Source organism: Centruroides vittatus, unplaced genomic scaffold, assembly GCF_030686945.1.
Source record: "Centruroides vittatus isolate TY-2023 unplaced genomic scaffold, ASM3068694v2 contig_18, whole genome shotgun sequence".
Lineage (NCBI taxonomy): Eukaryota > Metazoa > Arthropoda > Arachnida > Scorpiones > Buthidae > Centruroides > Centruroides vittatus.
In genome coordinates, this window is record NW_027121101.1 from 7302786 (window position 1) to 7326235 (window position 23450).

A 23450-nucleotide genomic window follows, 5' to 3' on the forward strand; every position below is an offset into this window, starting at 1 on the left:
GTAACGCAATACGAACTTGGAAAGCCGAAACTAAATCAAAAAAGGGTCTAACTCGAAGTTCTTTAAATCCTAAAATATAATTTATACAATTTTATAAGGACTAATACAATAAAATTAAAAGGCCTGGGAAGTAGTAGGCTTACAAAGAGTGTGCTATAACGCACTATAAAATTTTGTAGGCCTAATAAAGCTTGCTAACATTCGATATGGGTCTATTCCATTACAACACATTCCGTGATCATTTTTTACATTTTAATTGCTTTTAATTTATTAAAGCAGCCTAGTATAAGTATTTAGATTTTTGAATTTTCCATTCTCTAAGCGACTTTATTCCTATCATAAATCTTAGTTTATTATAGGCTACATTAAATTAATCTTTTAGATCTGAATTGTTTTGAGACTCGAACATTAGCTAAATTTATGTAAGCATTTTTAAATATATAATTATTATATTCTATATATATACTCTAGGCTTATGAGGTATAGATAAATGTGATAGTTTTAATTTTTAGTGTATTTTATAAGTACTATAATGGGCAAATAACACTTAAACTTTTAATTATTAAAGTAAGATCTAAGAGAAGAGATTTGCTTAAATTATTTTATAACATTATAAAGTTTTATTTAATTTGAAGCTTATCAAACAAGCCAAATTAGCGGGCACTTTTCGTTTATCACAGTTCTAAGAGGTCAATTCTATTAGCACTCAGCAGACGATTCGACTTTCTATTAAGTGACAGCCCATCTATTTGACGCCATGCTGTTTAGGAGGATATGTAGGGGGCTACTGACCCCAGACGTTTCACCATAGTTAATAACATCCAATATTTCCCCCGCATTACCCATCGTGTGAGACCTCTGACCCCAACTCAACACTAAATCAGAATTCTTACTTAAAGTTACTTAAAAGAGATAATTTAATTCATTAAAGAAAGATTTAATAAAGCGAAAAAAAAAAAAGAGAAGAGAGAGAGAGAGAGAGAGATTCGGAGAAGAGCTCCGGTTACACCACTCACCTGTAATATGGATGATAGCCTTGTGGTGTCACGTGTAGATCCATGGGTAAAGGCCTGTAGCCATCTGTGGGTTGCATGTTGTCGGGGTCCCAATATTGGGACAGCGGATTCACACTATACTCCAGGTTTCCATGCAGCTGAGGCGTTTATTTCACCAGTCGGCCGCATATTGGCATCAACACGTTGTCCCTCGTTTTACACCGAACTGTCGAGAGAAAAGTTATCACTCAGAATTGTACATCATAAGTTTTATATTTAATTAATATTTATAAATCCTCCAATGATCACTCTTATTCTCACTCTTATTGATCTATAGATAGAGTCAGTTAGCCTGCCATACCTGTTCGAGGTTCTGCCACGCTCACCTGAGCACAGGTAATAATTAACATGCCCCGCCCCATAGGTGGTGCTACGACTGTCGTAATAAGCAGTTATGCTGTTCTTTGTAGCAAAGAAACGACTGTTTCATTGGTTGCGTTTCTATGTTATGTGATGATGGACACAACTTGCGGTGACAGCCAATTAGCAAGCGTGTGAAAAGTCACGTGGATAATCGTGACGTCAATATTTTTCACGATTGGTGTAAAATACTTCAAATTCGGTAAAAAACGTTTAAGTTACTTTAAGAACGTTATAAAAACCCACCTACAGACTTCGTTTTTAAAAGAAAGTAGAAGACACAATTACTCTACAACTAGAAATAATTGCCTGTTTTTATATCAGATTATGTACTTTAACAACAGTTAATTAAAACGACTAAAATTAAATTTCTTTCGGTTTTTAAGTCTACATTCACTCACACGGCCTATAAATATCATAAAAATTAACTAATAAATAAATTTGAAACTAGTTTCTATCGGAAACTTGTACAAAAAGTCTGATTTTAATTTATAATTACGAATTAAAGAATTAAAATTCAAAAATAATATATCAAAAGAATTCGTCATTAACAAGTTCGAAACTATTTATATATTTTTTTTAAAAAAAACCTTTCTTTATACGCTAATTATTAGAATTAATATATTTATATTAAGCAGTATTCAAATTATACTTTAAAAGTAGAATTAAATTAAATTATAATGCTAGATTTTAATAATAAAAAAATATATATACAAGTCTAAATATAGGCCTGTAAAATTCTGTTGTCCTTTCAGAATATTTACTCCTGAATGATGTTTAAAATATATAAATATTTCTAAAATAAAATTATAGAATAAGCAATAGATTTTTCTCTAGGCTAACTCTTAATTATTCATTACGTTCTAATTAATCAATCAATAATGTTAACAGGCAACAACAGAAATCTTTAAGAAACGAGTGAATAAATTTTGAGGATTTACCGAGAATATTCTTATATTAGGAAAAGATTTCTTGTTGAAAATTACAGAATCAGTTGGAGAAATAAAATTTGTTATGCAAAATATGCGCTTAAAGAATATCAAATAACAAGAATTTGGCTCAGAATTTCCCACATTCAAGGCCACAAAAAAGGAAGTGATCTGTTTGTATGTGATAAAGAAGTTAGAGAAAAAACTTAAGCTGTCTTGATTTCCATGCTAGTTTATGACCAAGCTTGGACATCATCTATCTACTGATAGCACAACCGGTTTTTCTTTATTATATCTCGGTATACCTGTATCTTTCAATAACATAAAATTGTTTATAGATGTTGACTTGCTTATTAATATATATAAAAAATGCATTTTGAGGGATGTAAAACATATTAATCGAATTTTAACATTATAATAAATAATTTATCACTTATATTAGATCCCCAAAACTTAGCATTTATTTATAAGGTAGAAGCAATTATTCTAATTGTTATGATGTCAACTATTAGATTATTAAATTAGATGGTTTTTTAGCACTGTAGGGGGTTTTTAATACTAAAATTGGATTAAAACTTAAGGGTTAGCATATTATATTCATATAAAACTTTTTAAATTATAGTTTGATATAAATCAAAGTTTCTTAAAAAGGAGAAAAGGGAGGAAAAAATTTTATATTTATTAGATAAAATTGCATTAAGAACATCGTTAAAAGTTTTAAACGAGTTTTGCCTTTTCCTTACTCAATTAGGATAAAATCAATGTTTATTAAATAAGTGTCACAAAAATATTAAATTTTTTTTAAACTTATTTACTTGGCTTTTATTGAATTATTCGAAAAATGAACGGTCAAGGCCTTTAGGAACTATGACTTTTGTTATATTTAGTTTATTAGCCTCTACAAGCATGTAGAATGTTGGCTTATTGTTATAATAGTAATGGAACAACAACAGGCCTATGAATATTCTAAAGTTTTAAAAAAATATATAGTTAAAAATTATTAATTTTTTTAATAAAAAGTAGAGATTATACAGCTTTGACTTAACAGTTCTATAGTTCTAATATTGTCTTGGCTGAGCAAAGCTTTAGTCATCACAAAGCTAATCATTACAATACAAAAAAAGTAGTTAACAAGATATTATAATTAATTATTGAATAATTGTAATTAGAATAGGATTATAATGTGTTTTTTATATATAGGATGAAGTAAAATTGATCTAAAAAATTGATTTAATTAGAATTAATACGTTCTGCTCGAAATGAATTTTTTTTTCTTGAGGTTCTACATGATTTTCTAATAATTTATACATAGGCTATAGAACTTAATAAATTATATACAGCGCAAATGAAACTACGAAGATCATTATTAGTCGAAATTAGAAAATGGTAAAAAAAGTATCATTTTAAAAAAACAAATTCAATTTTTTCCCCTCAGAAACACGTACTGCACCAGTCGGAATGAAGTAAGAAAGTGATTTTTGCAAAAATTCTAATTTTTTTCTAGAGGAAAAAAAAATGTAAAAGTGGGAAGAAATCAGTTCTGTAATAAATACTAATTGCGCTTAGATGCGATTCTCTAATTCCATTTGCATCCGAGATGATTCGATTAGGCAATCAAACGAATAAAGCGCGACGTCTGTATTGGACACGATGTTTCTGATCCGTGAGACAAACTGCGGGTGGCTCGGATTAAATCCGGCATCCTCGGAGGCCACCTGCAGACCTCCTCTAGACATCCCATGGTTTATTTAAGACTTACCTTACAAATGAAGAGTTCTGCATCCGTATTTTGATGAATTACTCAAACAATCTCGATACGCCGTTTTTCGAAATCGGCATCGGAATCCCATCACTTCTCACTGGAATTAAATCCGTAAATTTAAAAAACAAAAACAAAAAGAAAAAAAAAATCACTATTCGAATAGACGAAATGAGTAGTTTTCGATATTACAAGGATGAATTATTCAACATCACGAGCCTCTCGAGATGGGACAGGAGAAAAACTGAATACCCAATACAGCTTCCTTTTAAGATCACCCGTGAAAGTGAAATCTACGTTTCTAGTCCCATCTTATGATAAAAATGGATTCTTAGTAGGAATTCAATATTGTCTATAGGTTTGCAATGGCCGGAACTAAAGAGATAGACAATGTCTCTAACTCTGATATATTAGACTGCGATTCGGAACCAAGTAAACAGTAAGAGCTAGCGTGATTAAAAATGGATAAAAATCGATATTTATCCAAGTAAATTTTTGTTTTTTTTATATAGATTTATCAGTATATTTATACTTAATTTTTTAATAATTGATGCATAATTTAATAGCAAATTAAAATTGATATTATTTCTCCTTAAAAATTTAAAAAGTAGTAACAATAATACCTACATTCCCAAATAGAAAAACCGCAATAGAAATTTATACAGGAAAATATTCTGAAATGATTTCTTCCTTACGTGAGTGTCAAATGAAAAAAAAAAAAAAAAAAATTTATAAATTAATTTATGATTCCATTTTCAAAATCAGAATCTGGGTATTTGAACTTTTAACAGAATTTAAAAATTTTTTTATTCTTGCATATCAAAGTATTTCTTCAATTCGCAACGAGCAAAGAAATCCCATTTCTTCAATAGAACATTCTGTCAATGTTGGAGGGGGGACGTGGGGGGAGAGTAGGAAAAAGGAGCAACAATTTGGCGTTGGGATGCTTCAGATATCCGTCTACCAACACTCAGTACATCAAACAGCCATAAAACCGAGATACAGTACCAGGAATGTAATGGTTGAACGACAGGATGGCGAAGACTGCAAAGTCTGTGGCCAGCGATAGACCTTTCTTAAGAAATGTATAAAAGTATACAATTGCACTCTTTAATATCGAAATATATAGAGTTATACCTAATGTTTTAATTGAATTTTTTTCTTTCTCTCTCTCTAACTTTTGTTAACCTTTTATATATCTATCATTCTGTAAGTTTCACAAATGGGGATTAATTTCTCATATTTTTACCACGGAAATTAATTCAAATTTGCCGATAAAATCATAATTCTAAAACGAATTTAATATTGAGAAAAAAAAAGATTTTTTTTAAAAATATACTTTAATTTTAGTATGTTATTATAAAATAATAGACAATGAAAAATGATTAAATTTTTGATATTTCTAGAAATAAACTGCCATTTTTTTTTTAAATGAAAATTTTAAATATATTGTTATTTAGAATAAAAGTCAACTAACCAATAATATAATTGGAAATTTCAAACTGGTTTTAGAATTTGTTTTGTTGGACAGGATTCGCTACAGCATTGGGGAGTCTGTAAAAAGTAGACGATGACGCAGATCAATCATTATATTGGGTGGACTGGTGAAAATTTACATAATGAAAAGGATGTAAAAAAGTAATTTTTGTAAACTTTTATTATATGCTGACTGATAATCTTTCTTTTCTTTATCTCACTTTTCTTTCATTTCCTGTTTTATTATTATTATTATTATTATCATACAGTGATACTGGTGGTCACAATTCTGCTTTAAGTACCAAGAGCGTTGTTAAAGGAGGAGGAACAACATGACCAAGGAACAAAAGAAAAAAAGGAAGGAAGGATTCTAACACGAAAATAAATGTCTTTTGATTTGCCTGTCGGGCCACTTGAAATATTCTGAAAGGCCGGATGTGGCCCATGATCTTTGCTCGAATAAGTTGCGCCGCAGAATCATTAATTTATTCGTACATATAGCGTTACATTTAAAATAATATAGGCGAGAGAAATATATTAACTGGCTGAATACAGAATACAAGATATAATAAATGCATTTATTGACAGAATATTAATGATAACATCAAAATTAATGAAGATAACAAGACCTGGTGCGAAAGATATCGGAATGCCATAGGTGATAAATTCAATTACACTCGCAGAAAGTCTATTAATAATTCTAAATAAGTTGTTTTTTTTTTTCATATAGCATCTTAGTACACTTCTTATTCAAATGAAGCTATTTCTATTCTGTCGAACTAAACTCGAGTTCAGTGCAACAGAAATAGTGAAGCTACTGTACATTCACTTCAATTTGCTGGAAGATAGTATCAACTAATTTTAAGATGTCAGATTTTATTTTAATATAATTTACGGTTTATAATAGGTGGAGACATATTATTTCAATTATATGATATGATAACGTAGAGTCTTATCCTGTTTTCTGACGAACTAGAACTTGTTTTTATCGAGATTTGTGTCCACACGAACGAATTGATATCAGTTAATCACGGGCAAGTTTTTGAAATATCTTTTAATATGTTTTTAACCGTTCCAAATACATTAGAAATATTATGACATTAAAGAAATCAATGAATAATAATATAATTTTTCCTTCGTTTTAGGAATTTATAAGAGGATCTAGGAAAGAAACCGTTGGAATGTTGCTGTTTTGACTGGTCAAACATCAACGTTTAGAAGAGGTAAATGTTTTAATTTAATAATGTTCCTCAAAATTTTTAGTTCTGAAATATTTTGTGGAAACTTTTTTCGTTATTTTAAAGTTAATTGCCAATTACACAATCATTTCATCTGCAATAAATTCTGCAAAAATGTCCTTGCTTCTTTTTTATGTGCTTTTGTGACAAACATTTCCAAAGTTTCAAACGATTTCTAGCATTACAAACAGTTCTATAAAATTTGTAAAATCCAAAGAAAAAAAAAGGATTTTATGGAGAAATTTTTGCAGCACGTTTCTTTAATATTCCTTAATATTTTCTGTATGTAAATAGATATTATTTTCGACTTGTTGACATAAGTATGCTGATGAAGCGAATTTACAGTAATACCGAATATAATTTTAAAAATTAGCCATTAATTCTAAAACGTTCTATTCATTCTGCTTGATATTCAAAACGTTTTTTTTTTTTTTTTTTTTTTGTAAAAATTCTAATTATTATTTATGAAGAATAGCAATAATAAATATTCTCATTTGTACAATAAATGTTTATTAAAATTTGTGCTGAACTATTTTTATATTCAGCGAAAAATTTTTGGCCGATGTCTGATGAATGGCTAGATTGGTGGACTAGTATAACTGACATAAATCTACATAAAGTTAAAACTAACTTTCAAATCCGTCTTCACCAATTGTTATGCGAACAACGTTTGTTGCTATTGTTTGGAAGATTTAACAAATGGTTTCGAGTTGATAAGCGTGTTATTCACTTCCAATAACTATTTCCCCCCCCCTTCATTTTTTCTCTTTTCTTTTTTTTTAATAATGGAACATTAAAATTAGTTGTTAGCTTCAAAATTTTTGTAACGTGCTAAACAGATATTCGATTTCATGTTCTTTTCTGGGTTTACTTACCACAGAAAAATCATTTTAAAAAGTTAATTAAAAGCATTATGAAATGTAAAATTATGAATAAGAACAGAAAAAATTATTTTACACCGATCTTTTTAATTGAAATATTTTAAATTCTAAATTAAAAATAACATACGTAAAGAGAATGTACACCGGCAAATACAATTTCCTATAAATAAAAAAGAAATATAAGTTCATCCAAGAGTTATAATTTTACAAATTCTATCAAATTCTAGACGTAAGAAGAGTATTGATAAAGATAGCAATACGGTTTATCGGAGCCACAAGTTTATAAATACAAGAAAATAAATGATTTAAATTGTATACCGCCTTGTAAAAAACATAAAGCCGTCTGTCGATACAAGATAAATTCTGCAAATCAAAATTTGTTCTTTGTTGGCTAATACAGAACACACATCGGTAATCCACATCCAAAAATGTGATAAAAATATGAAAGAAAAGCAGTGGCAGTTGCTCTGCATTTTCTTTATTCAAAAACGTGACCAAATAGATTTTCTTCAATTCCAAAAGTATTTCACTTGAATTTTAAATCGAGGATTTTTCCTCATAAATAATAGTAAACAAAATAGGATACCATTCGTCTTTTTTTCTGTATTTTGATATTCAGAGGTTGTGTGTTTCTTTTGTTAAGAATAAGCAGACAATTCAAGAATGAAAGAAAAACCATTCTTTCTTGAGAAATCCTTAAGTCTCTACGGTGATATAAGTATTCTGTTGAAGTATGGAAGAAATATCTAAGAGACGTGACAGTTACAGTAATTATTAAAGTTTCCCCCTTTTTTTTGATGTCTTGGAATGTTGCCTGTTCAACAGACAATAACACATTTTTCACAATAGATCGTCATTTCTTTTTTTTTTCTTTAAACGAGGAAACATACTTCTAAGTTTTGGACTTTGCCATTAATACCAATCATTAAATCTATTTCTTAGATAATTGTTCAAGGACTCTTACCCACAACACAAATTGGGCATAAAATTGCTGTTATAATGTTTAACTTTAACTAAGGAAAATGATATTTTCTTTATTTTCAAAAAGATTAAAAATAAATAAAAATATTCAAAATATAAGTAACTATATTCAGCTAATTTTGTGAAATTAATACATAAACATAAATGATACTGTGCAAACACTTGTTGTAACAGTTGTATTTAACAGTTAAATAGAGACTATGCGAAATTACAACGAAAAAAATTACAATATCTGTAGAAAATTTTGCTATTTTAATTCAAATGAATATAAAATAAATGTTAATCAAATTTATATTTTAAAAGCGTTAATAGATAATGCAATATATTATAAAGATATTGCAACAAAGTACGATGACCACATGAATGTTAACAATCTATTTAAACTCCAAAAGTTCTACTTTATGTTTTGTTCTCCCTCAAAGCTATATTTTAAGCTACATCTAAACACCTTTTGTATTTATGAAAACTTTCATGACGAAGCTGATAGAAGCTTTCCTTGTCACTTACAAGAAAAAGTTTTATAGTAACTCATTAACCTATAGATTTACATATAATGCAAATTGTCTTTTTTCGTCAACTTCTTTATTACAATGTTATATGGAATGCGATTAATTTAATTTACGACTTTAATTATTCAGCAAACTCGATTATTTTTTTAAGAATCTACCCAGCTTTTAATTTTTTCGTATGCTTGAATATTCCCCTCATATATAACGATGAAAAAATCTTGGCAAATATAATTAGAGAAAATTGCTGAATAAATCTTTAAAGTATTCACAAAAATCTCCATCTAATTTGACCCCTTGTAAAGATAGTGACTATCTCAACCTTGAAGTGTGTTCCTAAGTATATCAGACTTACATAAAAGTCTGATATACTAAATAAGCTTTACAAATGAAGCTGTCCGTCTTAATTCCCACAATGAAAGTAAGTAGCTTCAGAGGTTTTCTCCCCCGAGCAGTATACTGGCACACTTCAGCAGTTACTTGACCTAATTTCATTTATAGTTCTATCTTGTCTAGGAATCGTGAATTAAAATTATCTTTTTAATAGCAAAATAATAATAAAAAACGCTTGGTCTATTTTCGAAAAACAACAATTATTGTATGTAAATTATCGTATAAAATGCCTAATGAAAAATTTTAAGAAATTTACATTTAAACACGTCATTAAATTCAACTTATTAAACGATATAAAAGCTTTTATTAAGAGAAAGACGAAAAGTTCATTTCGAATTACACAAGATGTAAAATTCCGATTAAATGACAGACTTATAGACCATCTTTGCGTGAAGCTGTTATAAATGTCAATTAATTAATAGAGTCTGTACACGACCATCTTTGAAATCGTTAGCATTAACCAAAGGTTTTAACACGGTATTTAAGTTATGCTATAGGATTAAGAGGAGAAGCCATGGCTTAAATACAATTGTTATTTGTAAAAGTTTCTAGTGATTTGTTTCATCATTTTAACCAGCATACCATAGTCGAAAATGTAAAGCGAAGTAGATCTGGAAGACAAACAGAGGATCCATAAAAGACAAGTAGCTGCGACAGTTAATTTCTCGGGCAGTGAAAAGAGACACAAGTAGCCCATAATGCTAATCCAACATTCCACATACCGAGCACGCTTGATTTTATGCAGTGAATATAAATACGCATAAAAATGTTAAAATTATCTTTAATGTAAACGATTGTCACTCCTTTCCATTCACACAATTAATTCCTTTCTACAATATTGTTTTTCTTAATTATAATATAGACATTTACGATAACTACAAAAGTTCTTTCTTTATATATTTTGATTTATTAACGAATTTCTCATTACTTAAGAAATTCATTTCGAAATTACAATCTTATAGAATGATCTTCGCAACGAATAAAATTTCGTCTCAAATACCCTAATGTTTGCTTTATTCGTTATCTAAATTAGCTAATTGTAATTAGATATAATTAAGAATAAAAAGAAAAAGGTGATTTCCAAGTAAGTTAGCATCAAAACTAGATTTATTACTAATTAACGCCGGTCCAAAAGAGTGATTTGTCAATTCATGCAAATCAACAATAATAATTTTCCCATTTTCAGCAGGATATCGGAATTCATTAAGGTCGAAACCTAAGGCTAAACGTTAACTTCCCTGCTCTTTTAGGTTCAAAGAGAATTTTTAGACTAGAACTTTCAAATGACCTCAGATAGTTCAAGGACACCAAATATAGCAATCTGGTCCAGTGATTTTTCCATAAAAATGATTTAATTCTTTTTTTTTAATTAAATTATTACAGTTTAAACTGTAATAATAAATTAATTTTTATAAATTATTTTTAAATAATTTGCTCATTAGAAAAAAATGTAATTAATTCTATAAAGTAGGTTATGATCGTTTAATCATGTTTCACTCTTGTTTATCCTTATTTTAATGAATTAATTGCGATGTTGTAAAGTCTAAATTTTTTATATTCTTATTAAAAGTCGAAACAAATCGATAAAAGAACTTCACTTTCACTAAGATAAATATGTTTCTAATGAGAAACTTTTTACATAAACAACTTAATAATATGATAGAAAGGATTAAAAAAGAAATGCTGATTAATCTGTCTATATTTTAATATTTTGAAAATGATTAATAGAAGTAAGTCTTATCAAATTATACATAAACAGTATCCATATTTCATACAGCAGCCTTTCTAATTTTTAAATGTACAGTAATTTCTTCTAAAACCAGACTGTATTAACCTAATTATACAAAGCATAATTAATGATAGCAGTTGAGACTGTTCGGCTGAATGATCGCTTTTTTTCTCTAAAGTATTCGCCTGATAGTTAAAGAGCATTATAATAATGAACCCTTAATCAAGGGTTATAGGGTCTTGAAACCAGTTTGAAATTTTCTTTGGAATTTTGCGGTTTTTCCTTCCTAAAAATTAATGAGATTTCAGTATTTTATCAGAAGCTTGCCCACTTAGTAGAGGGCAAAAATGGGATATTTTAGAATATATTGCTTTAGGGTCTAGTGTACAATAGTGTTAAAATTGGAGATGTGTAACGAAATTATATCTCATAAATTATATTAATAATAATCATCACAATCTCTTTTTTTATCTATCTAAGTGTGTCTGTTAACTTTACTTAATTTCGATTTTAAATAATTAGATTATTAATTATCTATAAATCAAGAAAAATTACCATGATAAAAAATTAAATCTATTAAAATGAATGAAATGTACAAAGATTTATTTTAATTATATATATAAAAAATAAAAATAAAATAGTATCTTTAATTTATTTCATTCTTATAAAATATAGCCTTGTCTTATTCTGATTTACGACATTATGAGTATTTTATTTACATAAATACATTTTAGTTTTATTCGCTTGAATATTTATAAAATAAATAAAAATAATATTTGCCGTTCCGTTTATAAATTTCAAATTACTAATGTAAAATGTTTTCGTGATACGTTGTTTATAAATATTAATTAAGGAAAAATACACTATTGTTTTTCTGATTTGTTTACAAAATAAAAGTCATATTATATTAATTGCGGTCTTTTTTTACGCTTAATTTCAAGATTTGTTCTATCAATATAGTCACATGAACTGACAATAAGGCTAAGAGGAAAACCGATGGCAATAATAATAGGCCTTAAGCATTGAAAGCGTGAGAAAATTTCTCTTGTTCATTCATGAGTGACAGACTTTTAGGTTAGTTAATACTAACAAAATCGTTCTTCGATAACCTTTCTTAAAAAAAAAGTGCTTTATATGATTAATGAACATCCAGAATCAAATCTGTTTAAGATTTAATAAACTTTATGCAAATTTCTTACCCTTCTTTTTATATATAAAAAAAGCTTCTGCATCTTTATCTCACCTGTCATCTACCTGACATATCTGCTTTATAAAATCTAAAATAATTCAAGGGTCAAAACTGTATCAGTCGAAGTTATAAATAAAATATAGAACTTAATGTAGGAAAGACGTAGGTATAAAAATAAGAAAATAAAATCGAATATGTTAAAATTAGGCGCGGATGACATCCGAAAACAATTTTCCTGGGATTCATATAGACTGAAGTTAATTAAACATTATAAATTCCATTTTTTATTTCAAAATTCTAGATTAATAATTTATTTATTACGATTTATATTACAAGATTTATTATAAATGAATAAAAATTCTCGAGTAAATTGTGAAATATTCTCTTGTTACGAATTGATTACGTTTTCGGAATTTATCGATGAAAACGGAGGTCTTTTTACCTTAAGAATAGCCGATAAGTATAATGAAGTTGAGCCAAATTTATGATAGAGAGGAGAGGAAAGTTTCTCAAACAATTTAGATTTGTGGGGAAATAAGTTAGACCATTATAACACCGTCGTGTCTAATGAGGCCATTTTCTTCGAAAACATAGGAAAATTCCTTTTATTTTATTACTTAATTAAATTAAATTATCGTAACAAGTTATAAAAAAGGCACCTGCGAATGTCTCGATCCTTCAACAGGTGAAGTGATTCAATTAAATCAAATGGACGTGGCAATAGATACGTTTAAAGCTTCGATCATTGTAAACTTGGCATTCTGCACATTTTGACAGCGATATGTCGAATGGTAAGAAGTGAAGATAAATCATTATTAAATTATCTCGGCTTTTTCTTTAATTTGTTGATTACATCAAATCTGCTCAGAATATAAACACGAAAGCAGTCATCAAGCTCGGAATTAATTAAAAAATTAAGCCTTTGGGCATGAGGTGAAATATCACCATGTCCTCTAAGTTAATTTTCTACGTGGTTTTAATCAAATTCAACATTATGGATGATGCCCGATTTAGATTTCAAAACAATCCCAAATTTGGTTTCAAATATTTCCTTCTCCTTATCTCTACAGCTAATCGCCATCGTCCTTTCTTAAATTAAAAATGAACAACATTTGTCAAAATAAATTTACTACTCGCTATCAATCAAAAGTATTCTTCCCATTTATCTCTTCAAAAAAATGCAAATTAACTATAATTTTAATATAAATAAGTGTTTTTTTTATATAATTAAGATTATTCATAAGATATTTATATCATGAGATATAGATTATAATGCATATTTAAATGTAGTCTACAAGAAATTAAGCGGTCATTTACAATACCGCGATTAAGGTGATCAATCTTGAGTACATTGTCACATAGGGATCTGTCTACAAGAGCCTACAACTATGACAGATCACTTGTCCCTATGTCAAATGTCTTACAAAATTGATAGCATTACTCAAGATTCGTTTACTTAAATGTCAATAGCTCCGAATAATCATTTCTCTAACGTGAAATTTCAATCTCGTCGATAGACGAAGATAATTTCTACATTTTAATTGGAATAAAGAAATATACACTAGAGTTTAATTAACATTTATAGCTCGGCTCTGTTAAACTCTTAATATAAGTTATCAATAAGCAAAACTCCTTAAATAAAACGTTTACGTTAACAAAATTATAATAAATATCTTGAAATAAACTACTCAATTTATAAAATAAATTTTAATTATCTCTATTATTATTGTGTTAAAAATGATATTAAAGACGCCTATATATCAATATATAGGAGTCATTAGGCACAGTATATTAGTATTAATGAAGTGTTGATTTAATTTCGTGTAAAAAATTGTTTACTTGCAGTCTACTATTCTTTCGCAAGTATTGCACGTTATAATATATAAGTTATAGATAAAGTAATTACGAAATATTCAGGTATTATAATAATTACAATAATAAATTATACGATTTATGACTACAATTATAATCGTATATGAAGGTATCAGTATTATGATTTATTGCTAAATAAATTTCAGCTATCTTCTATTCGATCTTTTAGCAATTTTCTCTTCTTTCCGATGTAAATTTCTAATATTTATATTTTAAATATTATCTTCCGATTTAATATCTGTATGTTTAAGCTGTGTAAGGATATTGCGAGTGACTTATTTAATGTATAAAGGTACTAGAGGTGGCTTATTTTGTTTATTGGACATCGCCTTGTAAAGATATAGAACCGTAAGCGGCTAACTCTAATTTTTGCAGTTTTTCAATAATAGAGTGTTCTTATTATATTCAACACGTTCTATTTGGAACCATAAGCAGATATGTAAAATTCCAAACGATTAAATTAAAATTGCCCACCAAAAATTTGCTATTTTGGTTGGTGTAATTTCTGAAAATTACGGTTTCACACTTAGCCGCTTATTGTTCTTTACCTACGATTTATAAAGCAAACTTGAATTTTCCTAAGGGTAAAGTGTAGCCTATTTCAAATATATTTATGTATTTTCATTTAATAAGAAGAAAAATATCTTTTGTATAAACAATAGCTCAAACACTTCGCTACTAATATGGGATTTATATAAATACATTTCTATTTCTATACAGGTTTAAAGAGGACATTATTTGAAGATAGAGAGGAAAATTACGGATGAATGCATCGTGTATTGTATAATATATCTTATAGAATATAAAAAAAAGTGCAACGTAGGAGAGTTGAAACAGTATTTGATCACGAATCTAACTGTAAATTCGGTGTTTTATAATTTAAAAATGAAATAAAAATAAGTACGTTTTAGTTTTCGATGATCTTTTTCATATAGTTTAGTTATCAGCATTGTTTAATGATAAAAATCTATCATCTATAATAAATGTATAATTGGAACCTTTCCCAAAACGATAAGCACGATAAGTCATTCCGTATATTATAAGCTTCATAAAGAAAATATTCAAAATAATTGGATAAAACTAATTTCATTAAAATATAAAATACTTTATTCTTGTTTTTACAATATTTTACAAAATAAATTTTTATTATAAATAGTGTAGTTTATTAGAGTACAGAGGTAAGTTATATTATGGATAGTGTACTGTTTTAAACAAATTAAGAACTGCAATACATGCTGTGTAATAATAAAAAATGTATGCAATTCTAAATAAATATTGATTAATTTATCTATTTTTTTCTTAAAAATAATAAATTATATATTAATATCGCAATTCATTCCCTTTACTGTTAGAAAATGCTTTATATTCTTTGTACTGTTTGTCTCTTTCATAACAATTACATCTACAGAAACCTTTTTGATATAAGTATAGACTTTTGAAGTAGTTTAAATGGAGAATATCATATTTTTATAGCTCTACTGTATAAGAGTCGGAGAGATGAAAAGCTACATTCTTATACTACTTCAGAGCTGACCATTAAAAATTAAAAGAGTAAACTGTAATTGATTTCTCAACAGTAAACAGTTTACAGTTGAAAATTACAAAATTTCTGGCTAACAAAACAAATTAATATAAAAGAAAAATACGAACGTCGATATTTTTGATTTTTTAATATTAAATGTATCTCATTTCTTATCGAATTCATAATATATCGTTTTAAATTATATTTATTAACGTTGACTTAAGGAAACTTAACATAGAAAATGAATTATCGTTTATTCCGATGCGAATTCATAAATGGAATCGTTGGCAAAATCTCGCTTGTATAGTACATATAATTACAAATGAAAATTGATATTTATATTACAATAAAAACTTTATTTTTTTTAATACATTAAATTTATAAAGTCAATTCTGGATTTCAATCACTTAAAAATTACGATACGCAAACGGCGAGAAAACTCTTTGAATTCAAATTAAAATATCTAAGAAATTATGCTTTAATATACTTCCAACCTATTTAATTAATGTAGTGTTTAAAAAACTAATTATAAAAATAAGAAATATTCATTGATTTATATTGATTCGGGAGTTTAGTTACAGTATGTAAAATTTCAATAAATTTTATATATAAAAAATAGTTTTTAAATAACGAAATAAAAATAAATTTTTAATTGAATGAATTTAGAAAATTTATATTTATATTATTATTATTTTTTCTTTTTGTGAAACGAAGTACTAAAACATAATTCCGAAGTGATTTATAGCAACAACATAAAATTTAAAATATACGAAACTCTACGGGAATAAACAAACCATTATAAATATTTGAAAAAGCTATTTAATGAATGAGTTTAAAACAGGTTTAAAAAGAGAAATATTGTTTATTTTAAGATATAATATATTTGAGTTGACAGGGAGGAGAAAAAGAAACATTTTCTACAGATTATCTATAATTATGATAAGTAATAATTGCATGAAATTCAATATACATTATAAAAATGTCATATAATTTATAATTGTTTTTCTTGTATTGAAGGCATTCGGATTTTGTAAAATCTTCTCGAATTTTAGCGTGAAAAAACTCGTCGTTATAAAATTACTTTTGGCATAAAAACAAAATTTTTGCAGCAGAAATTGATCTTGCAGCTGACTTAGTCTATCAGTGATGAGGTTCAGGTCGAATAAAGATACATCTTGCCATTTCTGCAATATATATCTAGAAAGTACTATTATTTTTAACCAACTCCGAAGTCCCATCAAAAATCCCCGGGGATCGGCTGTTCCCCATCGTAATGGCAGAACTCAGTGATGTTTGCTGGATTGAAAATTCGCTTCTCTATCAGATATCCCTCCAACATTACACCATGAATATTTTACAATAGTACTGACGACTGACAGACAGTAAAAGTCACTGTAAATTTCCAGTCACTTTTCTCCCCCAACAAAATACAATCGTTTTTAACTGGATTACTCGGATGTAAAATGGATTAGTCGTGGATATCAACTTTGTTCTTGCCAATGAGCAAAGTTTGAAGAGCAGAAACTGCAGTTGCTGATACTTCAGCGAACCTATTACTTGGATGTATCGCGTTTCTAAAGGAGATATATAGGTCCACCGATTAGGAAGAAGGTTTTTGCATTATCAATCAAACCTCCTCACACATTTATTTTTACTTGAATATTAATAATTTAATATATTCGTTAAATTATCATAAAAAATATTATTATTTTTTAATGTTCGCTCTTTATAACACGGGCTTTTAAGGATAACCCAATTATATAAGTATTTTTAAAGAGTATATAATTGATGTAATAATATAAATTTTCCTTTTGAAAAAACAGCAGATTTTAATACTAAAACTTTAACTAAGAACCTTACTTTGGAGTTTATTAATTGAAAAAAATAAGGTAAATGCTTATAATTTATTCTGTTGTAGATCAGAACTGAACAGAAAAAATTTACAATTAGTTTTTATATTATAATTTTAATAGATAGGCCTATAAGAGAGTCAGAAATCACATTTTAAAACGAATATATTAATTTAAAAAATAAATAAATGCGAAATAAAAAAGTTGATTAATGTGAATTAATGATATATGGATTGATTTATCTCTAATCAGATGCCAATAGTCTGCAAGTTACAGTGTCGTGTGATAATGGTCGTTGCTTTAAGAGAGAATAATATTCTCTATAAACTTAACATCAGAAACGTATGATTTATATTTATGGCTTTGGGACCATTAAAAGGCTATTATATACGTAAACAGTAAAACTTTAGATATCGGAAAATATTCTTTCTTATCAAATGTTATAAATTTAAAATGTAAATATTTTAAGAATCTGTGGTTTTTGAGGAAAAGGAATTTACGAGGGGAACAACATGCATCAATATTTGTCAATGCAATGACAGTTGTTATCGCTGAAAGGGATGGCTTTGACTTCGAAAAGTTAATGTTTACTTAATCACCATGGCAACATGAGCAAGAAGGTTTTGGCGAAATTAAAAGTTCACAGACCTCTATTATGTCATTACTAATAATATTGATTATGTTATCTTTTTGAATGGTTAATTTTGGCAAATATTTCAAATTAAAAACATTAATCTTTTCATTAAATGGAGTTTGGAGAAAAGTAAAGACTTTGTTACGACACGTTACATTTCTTTACGTTCATTTTAAGTCGATAAATTTAAAGGAAATTTATATTCTGTAATCTACGATACAATCATTGATTAGTATTGAATATCTGATTTCTTTTTAAGAATTTTAAAGGTCTTCTCTCTTCTGAAAGTCATTCCACTTCTAATCAATAGAATTGGAGTCTTATTCAAACTTCATTGGATATTTCAATATAACAAATAAAATAAAATAATAAAACAAAAATATTTATAAGATTCATAAACCAGTTTGGCTTTTATACCGAAAACATTTTACATTTTGTCCAGGTTTATATTCTAAAGTAGGTCTATTTTGCATTTTTAAGATAGCCTATATTGAAATAACATCTAAGTGGGTTAATTTTAATAAATAATATTACATTAATATTTTAAAATATATATTTAAATTGTTTTAAATAGAATTTTCCTCTAAAATTTTCATATTAGTTTTATAAAATCAATATTAAATTGGCGCTTTATTATTCAGTTAAAAATATATTCATAGAGTAATACTTAACTAATGTTAACTATCTAAACTCGAATTATTTTATAAATATTATATTTTTATTTGCTGTTTCTTAAGGCAAACTTATGTTTGGATGTATCAGAGGTATCAATTGAATAGATCTATTTACGTTATTTTACGTTTTATATCATATTTCCGCCTCTATCTGTGTAATGTTTAAGTTTGAATTAATATCGTAAACCCGTGTATTATTTATTTCTACATTAAAATATTGGTCTATAATAAATATTTAATATTGAATATATTAATTATAAATTATTAATATTTTATAACAGAATTTATATAAAATAATTTAAAGACCTGAAATTAAAAATTTATTTTATATTTTCCAAATTGGTAAGTTATTTTTATATCAAAATCAATAATATTAAACTATTATTAGGTACTATATTTATTAAAAAGTAATTTTAACATTGAGAATTCTGTTCTAATGTCCAAAATTCGACACTTTAATTGAAAAATTTCAATTTTAAAATATATAATTTTGTTTTTTAAAATACAAAACTGTCAAAAACAAGAAATGATTGATGGAGAATTTAATATTCAGCTTAAGGCCTTTAACTTATTTAATATAATTCCCACATTCCTGTTTCCTTTGATTACAATATCTCTTGTCATCATTTACTGATATTTTGTCTCTGATACTTTCACCAAATACTGATGACACCGACAGAAGTATTAACGGATTAACCCAAAGTTCCATTTATTTTATTTATCTTTTGTATTTAATATAATATGTAAATACTATAGAATATAATACATCTATTATCATTAAGTACACATTTAAACATTTTTTTCAATACTATAGTATTATCTAGCTCTTGTTGATAAGCTAAATACGTGTAATTAAAAGTATTGTTATTGTAAAATTTACAATTGTTCTTGAAGTTCCTGTATTTTAACAATAGGTAAGTATCTTATAATAGGGGTTTTTGACGTTAAATTAATGTTTGTTTAATGTAAAAAATTATGTATTTTGTATAATATTTACTTACAACTTTTTACAAATATATATTTTGTTATATAATCGAAATAATGAATAAATATTTATTAGAATATATATTTTAAAAGCCAATACATATATTGAAGTAATGAAATTCGGCTATTTTTAATTGAAAAGGTTTAAATTTTAAAACGATGCCCTCTTAATTTTCTAGGCCTATTTATTAATTTAAATTTAAACTTTTATATCCGCTGGTTTTTATAACTAAACCATATTTTAAATGTGTTATAAGTTATGTATCTTTATAGCTTTTTCCTAAACATTTTTCTCGATAAATAAATAATTTCGATGGGTTATTTTTAAATTGCATTTAGAACTATAATCTTAAATCAACTTTATTGCCAAGTAATCGTATTATTTAGAGATATTTCTGAAGTAAATCTGATAAGTGCGATAGTTGAAGTACTTTCACTTTTTATTATTATTATTATTTTTTATATTTTCTATATTAAAGAAAAAGAATAGAATATAAAGACGTCTTAATCAGTCATAATTAAGTTTAGAAACTAAATACTGAAAATATCCAAGATAAAAATTAGACCACTTATAGTAAGATCTAGATCAGCATCTTGAGTAGCTTAATAGAATGGGCCTCACAGCCTACAGTAATTGGGCCTATTATTTCCTACAAACCTATACTTATATTTAAATTAATAAATTCGCGTTTCATAAATGGTTAGACTGATATGAGTTTCAGAAATCTGTAGAGATGAGATAAATGTTTAGATACTAATAATGACTTAAATGCACTTTAATTTACATTGTGTATTTACATAAAATCATTTTACATTTTTTTCTGTTGCAAACTTTGGTTTTCATTAAGTATTTGTTTAACAATGGTAACATCATCTCTGCAGATTATAAATTAATGGATTTTATGTTATAGGGCATGCACTAATTACAACTTTAAAATTTAATAGAGTTGATAAACATAAACATGCATTCATATATATCATTCTTTAACCTTACTAGAATCATATAATCAACTTAAAGATACTTAAAACAATCAATTAGTAAACTAATTATACATGTTAGAATACGGATCACGTAATTTAACTAAGTGATGATATACTCATCCAATTGCATAAATTACCCGATTAGTTAAGATGTAGGCCTTGTTAATGAATTACTTACTAAATTTATGCTATTGAAATAAGGTAGAGGAATTATTTTGGATAGTGCGATGATTTAGAATAGAAATACAGTTCATAACACTTTCTATAGCCGTTTAGTAATCTAAATTTACACTAAACCGGTAAAATATGCAAATATTCATACAAAATTTCATCGATATTCGTCTTTTCTTCTACTATATTTATATTAATAATTTATATATTTAACTAGTTGATAATTATACAAATCCATTAGAATACAGAAGAGTTAACAGAATTAAGGGTAATCTAGTTGTTGTTAATCTAGTTTACATTAACGAGTTACACGGATCTCTTAACCAGTTCGTTACTCGAATTAAGCTAATATTTAAAGAAACGTGGGAAGGGTTCATGTTAAATTACATACACATGTCAGAAACAAACTCTTACCTGTACCTAGTACACGTGGTGGTTGTGATAGGGAGCCCCAGGTGTGTGCGAGTTGTGTGTACAGTGGCTCAGTTCAGAATACAACACTGTCATCCAGATCAATAGACTCCACCCAACTGGCGTGTCAGAACCACGGATATCGCCATATCCTTCACAGGAGTCATATGGTAGAGCACGACGACTGCTGATTGGACGGAAGACATTCAGATGTCCACCCACCTGACTTTAACCCCATCTAAAGTAAGTTATACTGGTCAAAACCTGTTTATATAAATCGATATCTAATTATCCTAATCCCACTAGAATTTAATTTTTTCTTAACAAAAAAATTTCATGTACCTGTACGCAAAAGGACCGTGTATATATTTATAATACCAATATATTTTTATTTTAGGAAATTATATTTATATAATATTAATCTTAATAGAGTATTGATACATTACAGCAATTAAATTTTCACTTAATTAAACAAAAAAATAATATATATATATATATATATATATATATATAATAAAAGTAGACATCTTTATTAAGAAAAATATTCTAAAAAAATTTAATTAGATTATTAATTTTACTTCATTATTAATAATTAGATAATTATCGATATTATAATATTAAAATAATTAATCGTAGTATTTTTTTTTTATAATTGAAATTTATTTTGCTTTCCTTGTATTAATGAACGTTTCTATGAACAAAAATAATATTTTAAACTTGATTTAATCTATTCTAAATAAGTTTAGAACAGTAAAAATTAGACGTTTCACAGGAATGACTAAAAACAATTTTACGGGGTTTAATTTAGTGTCGGGATTTATTCTTAAAGGTAATAATTTAGATTAATTAAGTTGATAAATTGCAATCATTAAAATACAGATTAACATGTAAATTATGATATTTATTATATTATATTGACGCGATAATAGCCGTTTAATTGATCGGATAGAAGGCAACAAAAAGTCACTGGACCTAAATAACTTTTTAAATATATATATATATTGAGACAAGTGCGGACTCTATTAAAACTCTATAGGTGGGATATAAATTTAAATTTTTAATATCTAAATCAAAGCGGCGATTTGTATACAAAAACAGGTCTTTGTGGGTCGAAGTTGATGCGTAATATCGAAGGGGCTTGAGTGCATTCTATAAATCACAATAATTATTAACACGATGTGACCTCTAAGAAGGAGAAGCAGGCATGGTTCAAGAGGCTTTCTTATTGGTCTTTTAAGAGGGACTAACTCATAAATTTACATGGACAGTTATTTCATATATCGTTTAAAGGAAAAATAATTGTAGAAAGTATAATTAGTTTGCGAGGTATTAAAAAAAAACCGAAACAGTCTAAACCCAGTTCGTGTCTCGTTAAATTTAAAATTACTAAGACCCGTGAGACCCTTGTATAGGAAAAAAAGGGACCAAAACTGTCTTTTTTTTTTAACGCTTTATAATTCTTATCTTTCCTAATTCTGCGACCATCTTTCTTGTTTTAATTTATTGTAGCCCATTAATATATCCAAAGTAAATTAGACTTCAAAAGACATTATTTTTGTCTATTTATACTACCGTAATTTAACTGTTCTTCGAAGATTTATCATCTTTAGACATACAAGTATAGGCGTAGGTAAAGAAAAATAAGGATATATTGTTGCATTAGATGGGCCTATATAAAATTAAAAATTAACGAGTCTTTTAAAATTTGGGTTTGAAATTTAAGTTTTTCCGTCTGTGTTAATTGAAATGATTATTTTACATTAAAAAATAATAATACTAGGCATTTTGAATAAAAAATATAACACAGGATTAATAATAAATGATTGTTATTTTATTAGTCATTATCCACGATATA

General features: G+C 27.0%; 1 protein-coding gene across 5 annotated transcripts in view; it reads right to left on the reverse strand.

Annotated features, from left to right (window-relative positions):
- The window catches only part of LOC136969651 (protein trachealess-like), a 141409-nt gene extending 119680 nt beyond the window's left edge, over positions 1-21729 (reverse strand). For 3 of the 5 annotated variants that reach the window (XM_067263932.1, XM_067263931.1, XM_067263928.1), the window contains exons 1-2: positions 21599-21729; positions 1017-1221 (exon numbers count right to left, since the gene is read on the reverse strand). In XM_067263932.1, the coding sequence (XP_067120033.1) occupies positions 1017-1093 (77 nt within the window). In that variant the 5' untranslated portion in view covers positions 1094-1221; positions 21599-21729. The other 2 variants (XM_067263929.1, XM_067263930.1) reach the window with 2 other exon arrangements.
- Positions 21730-23450: the final 1721 nt, after the last annotated feature.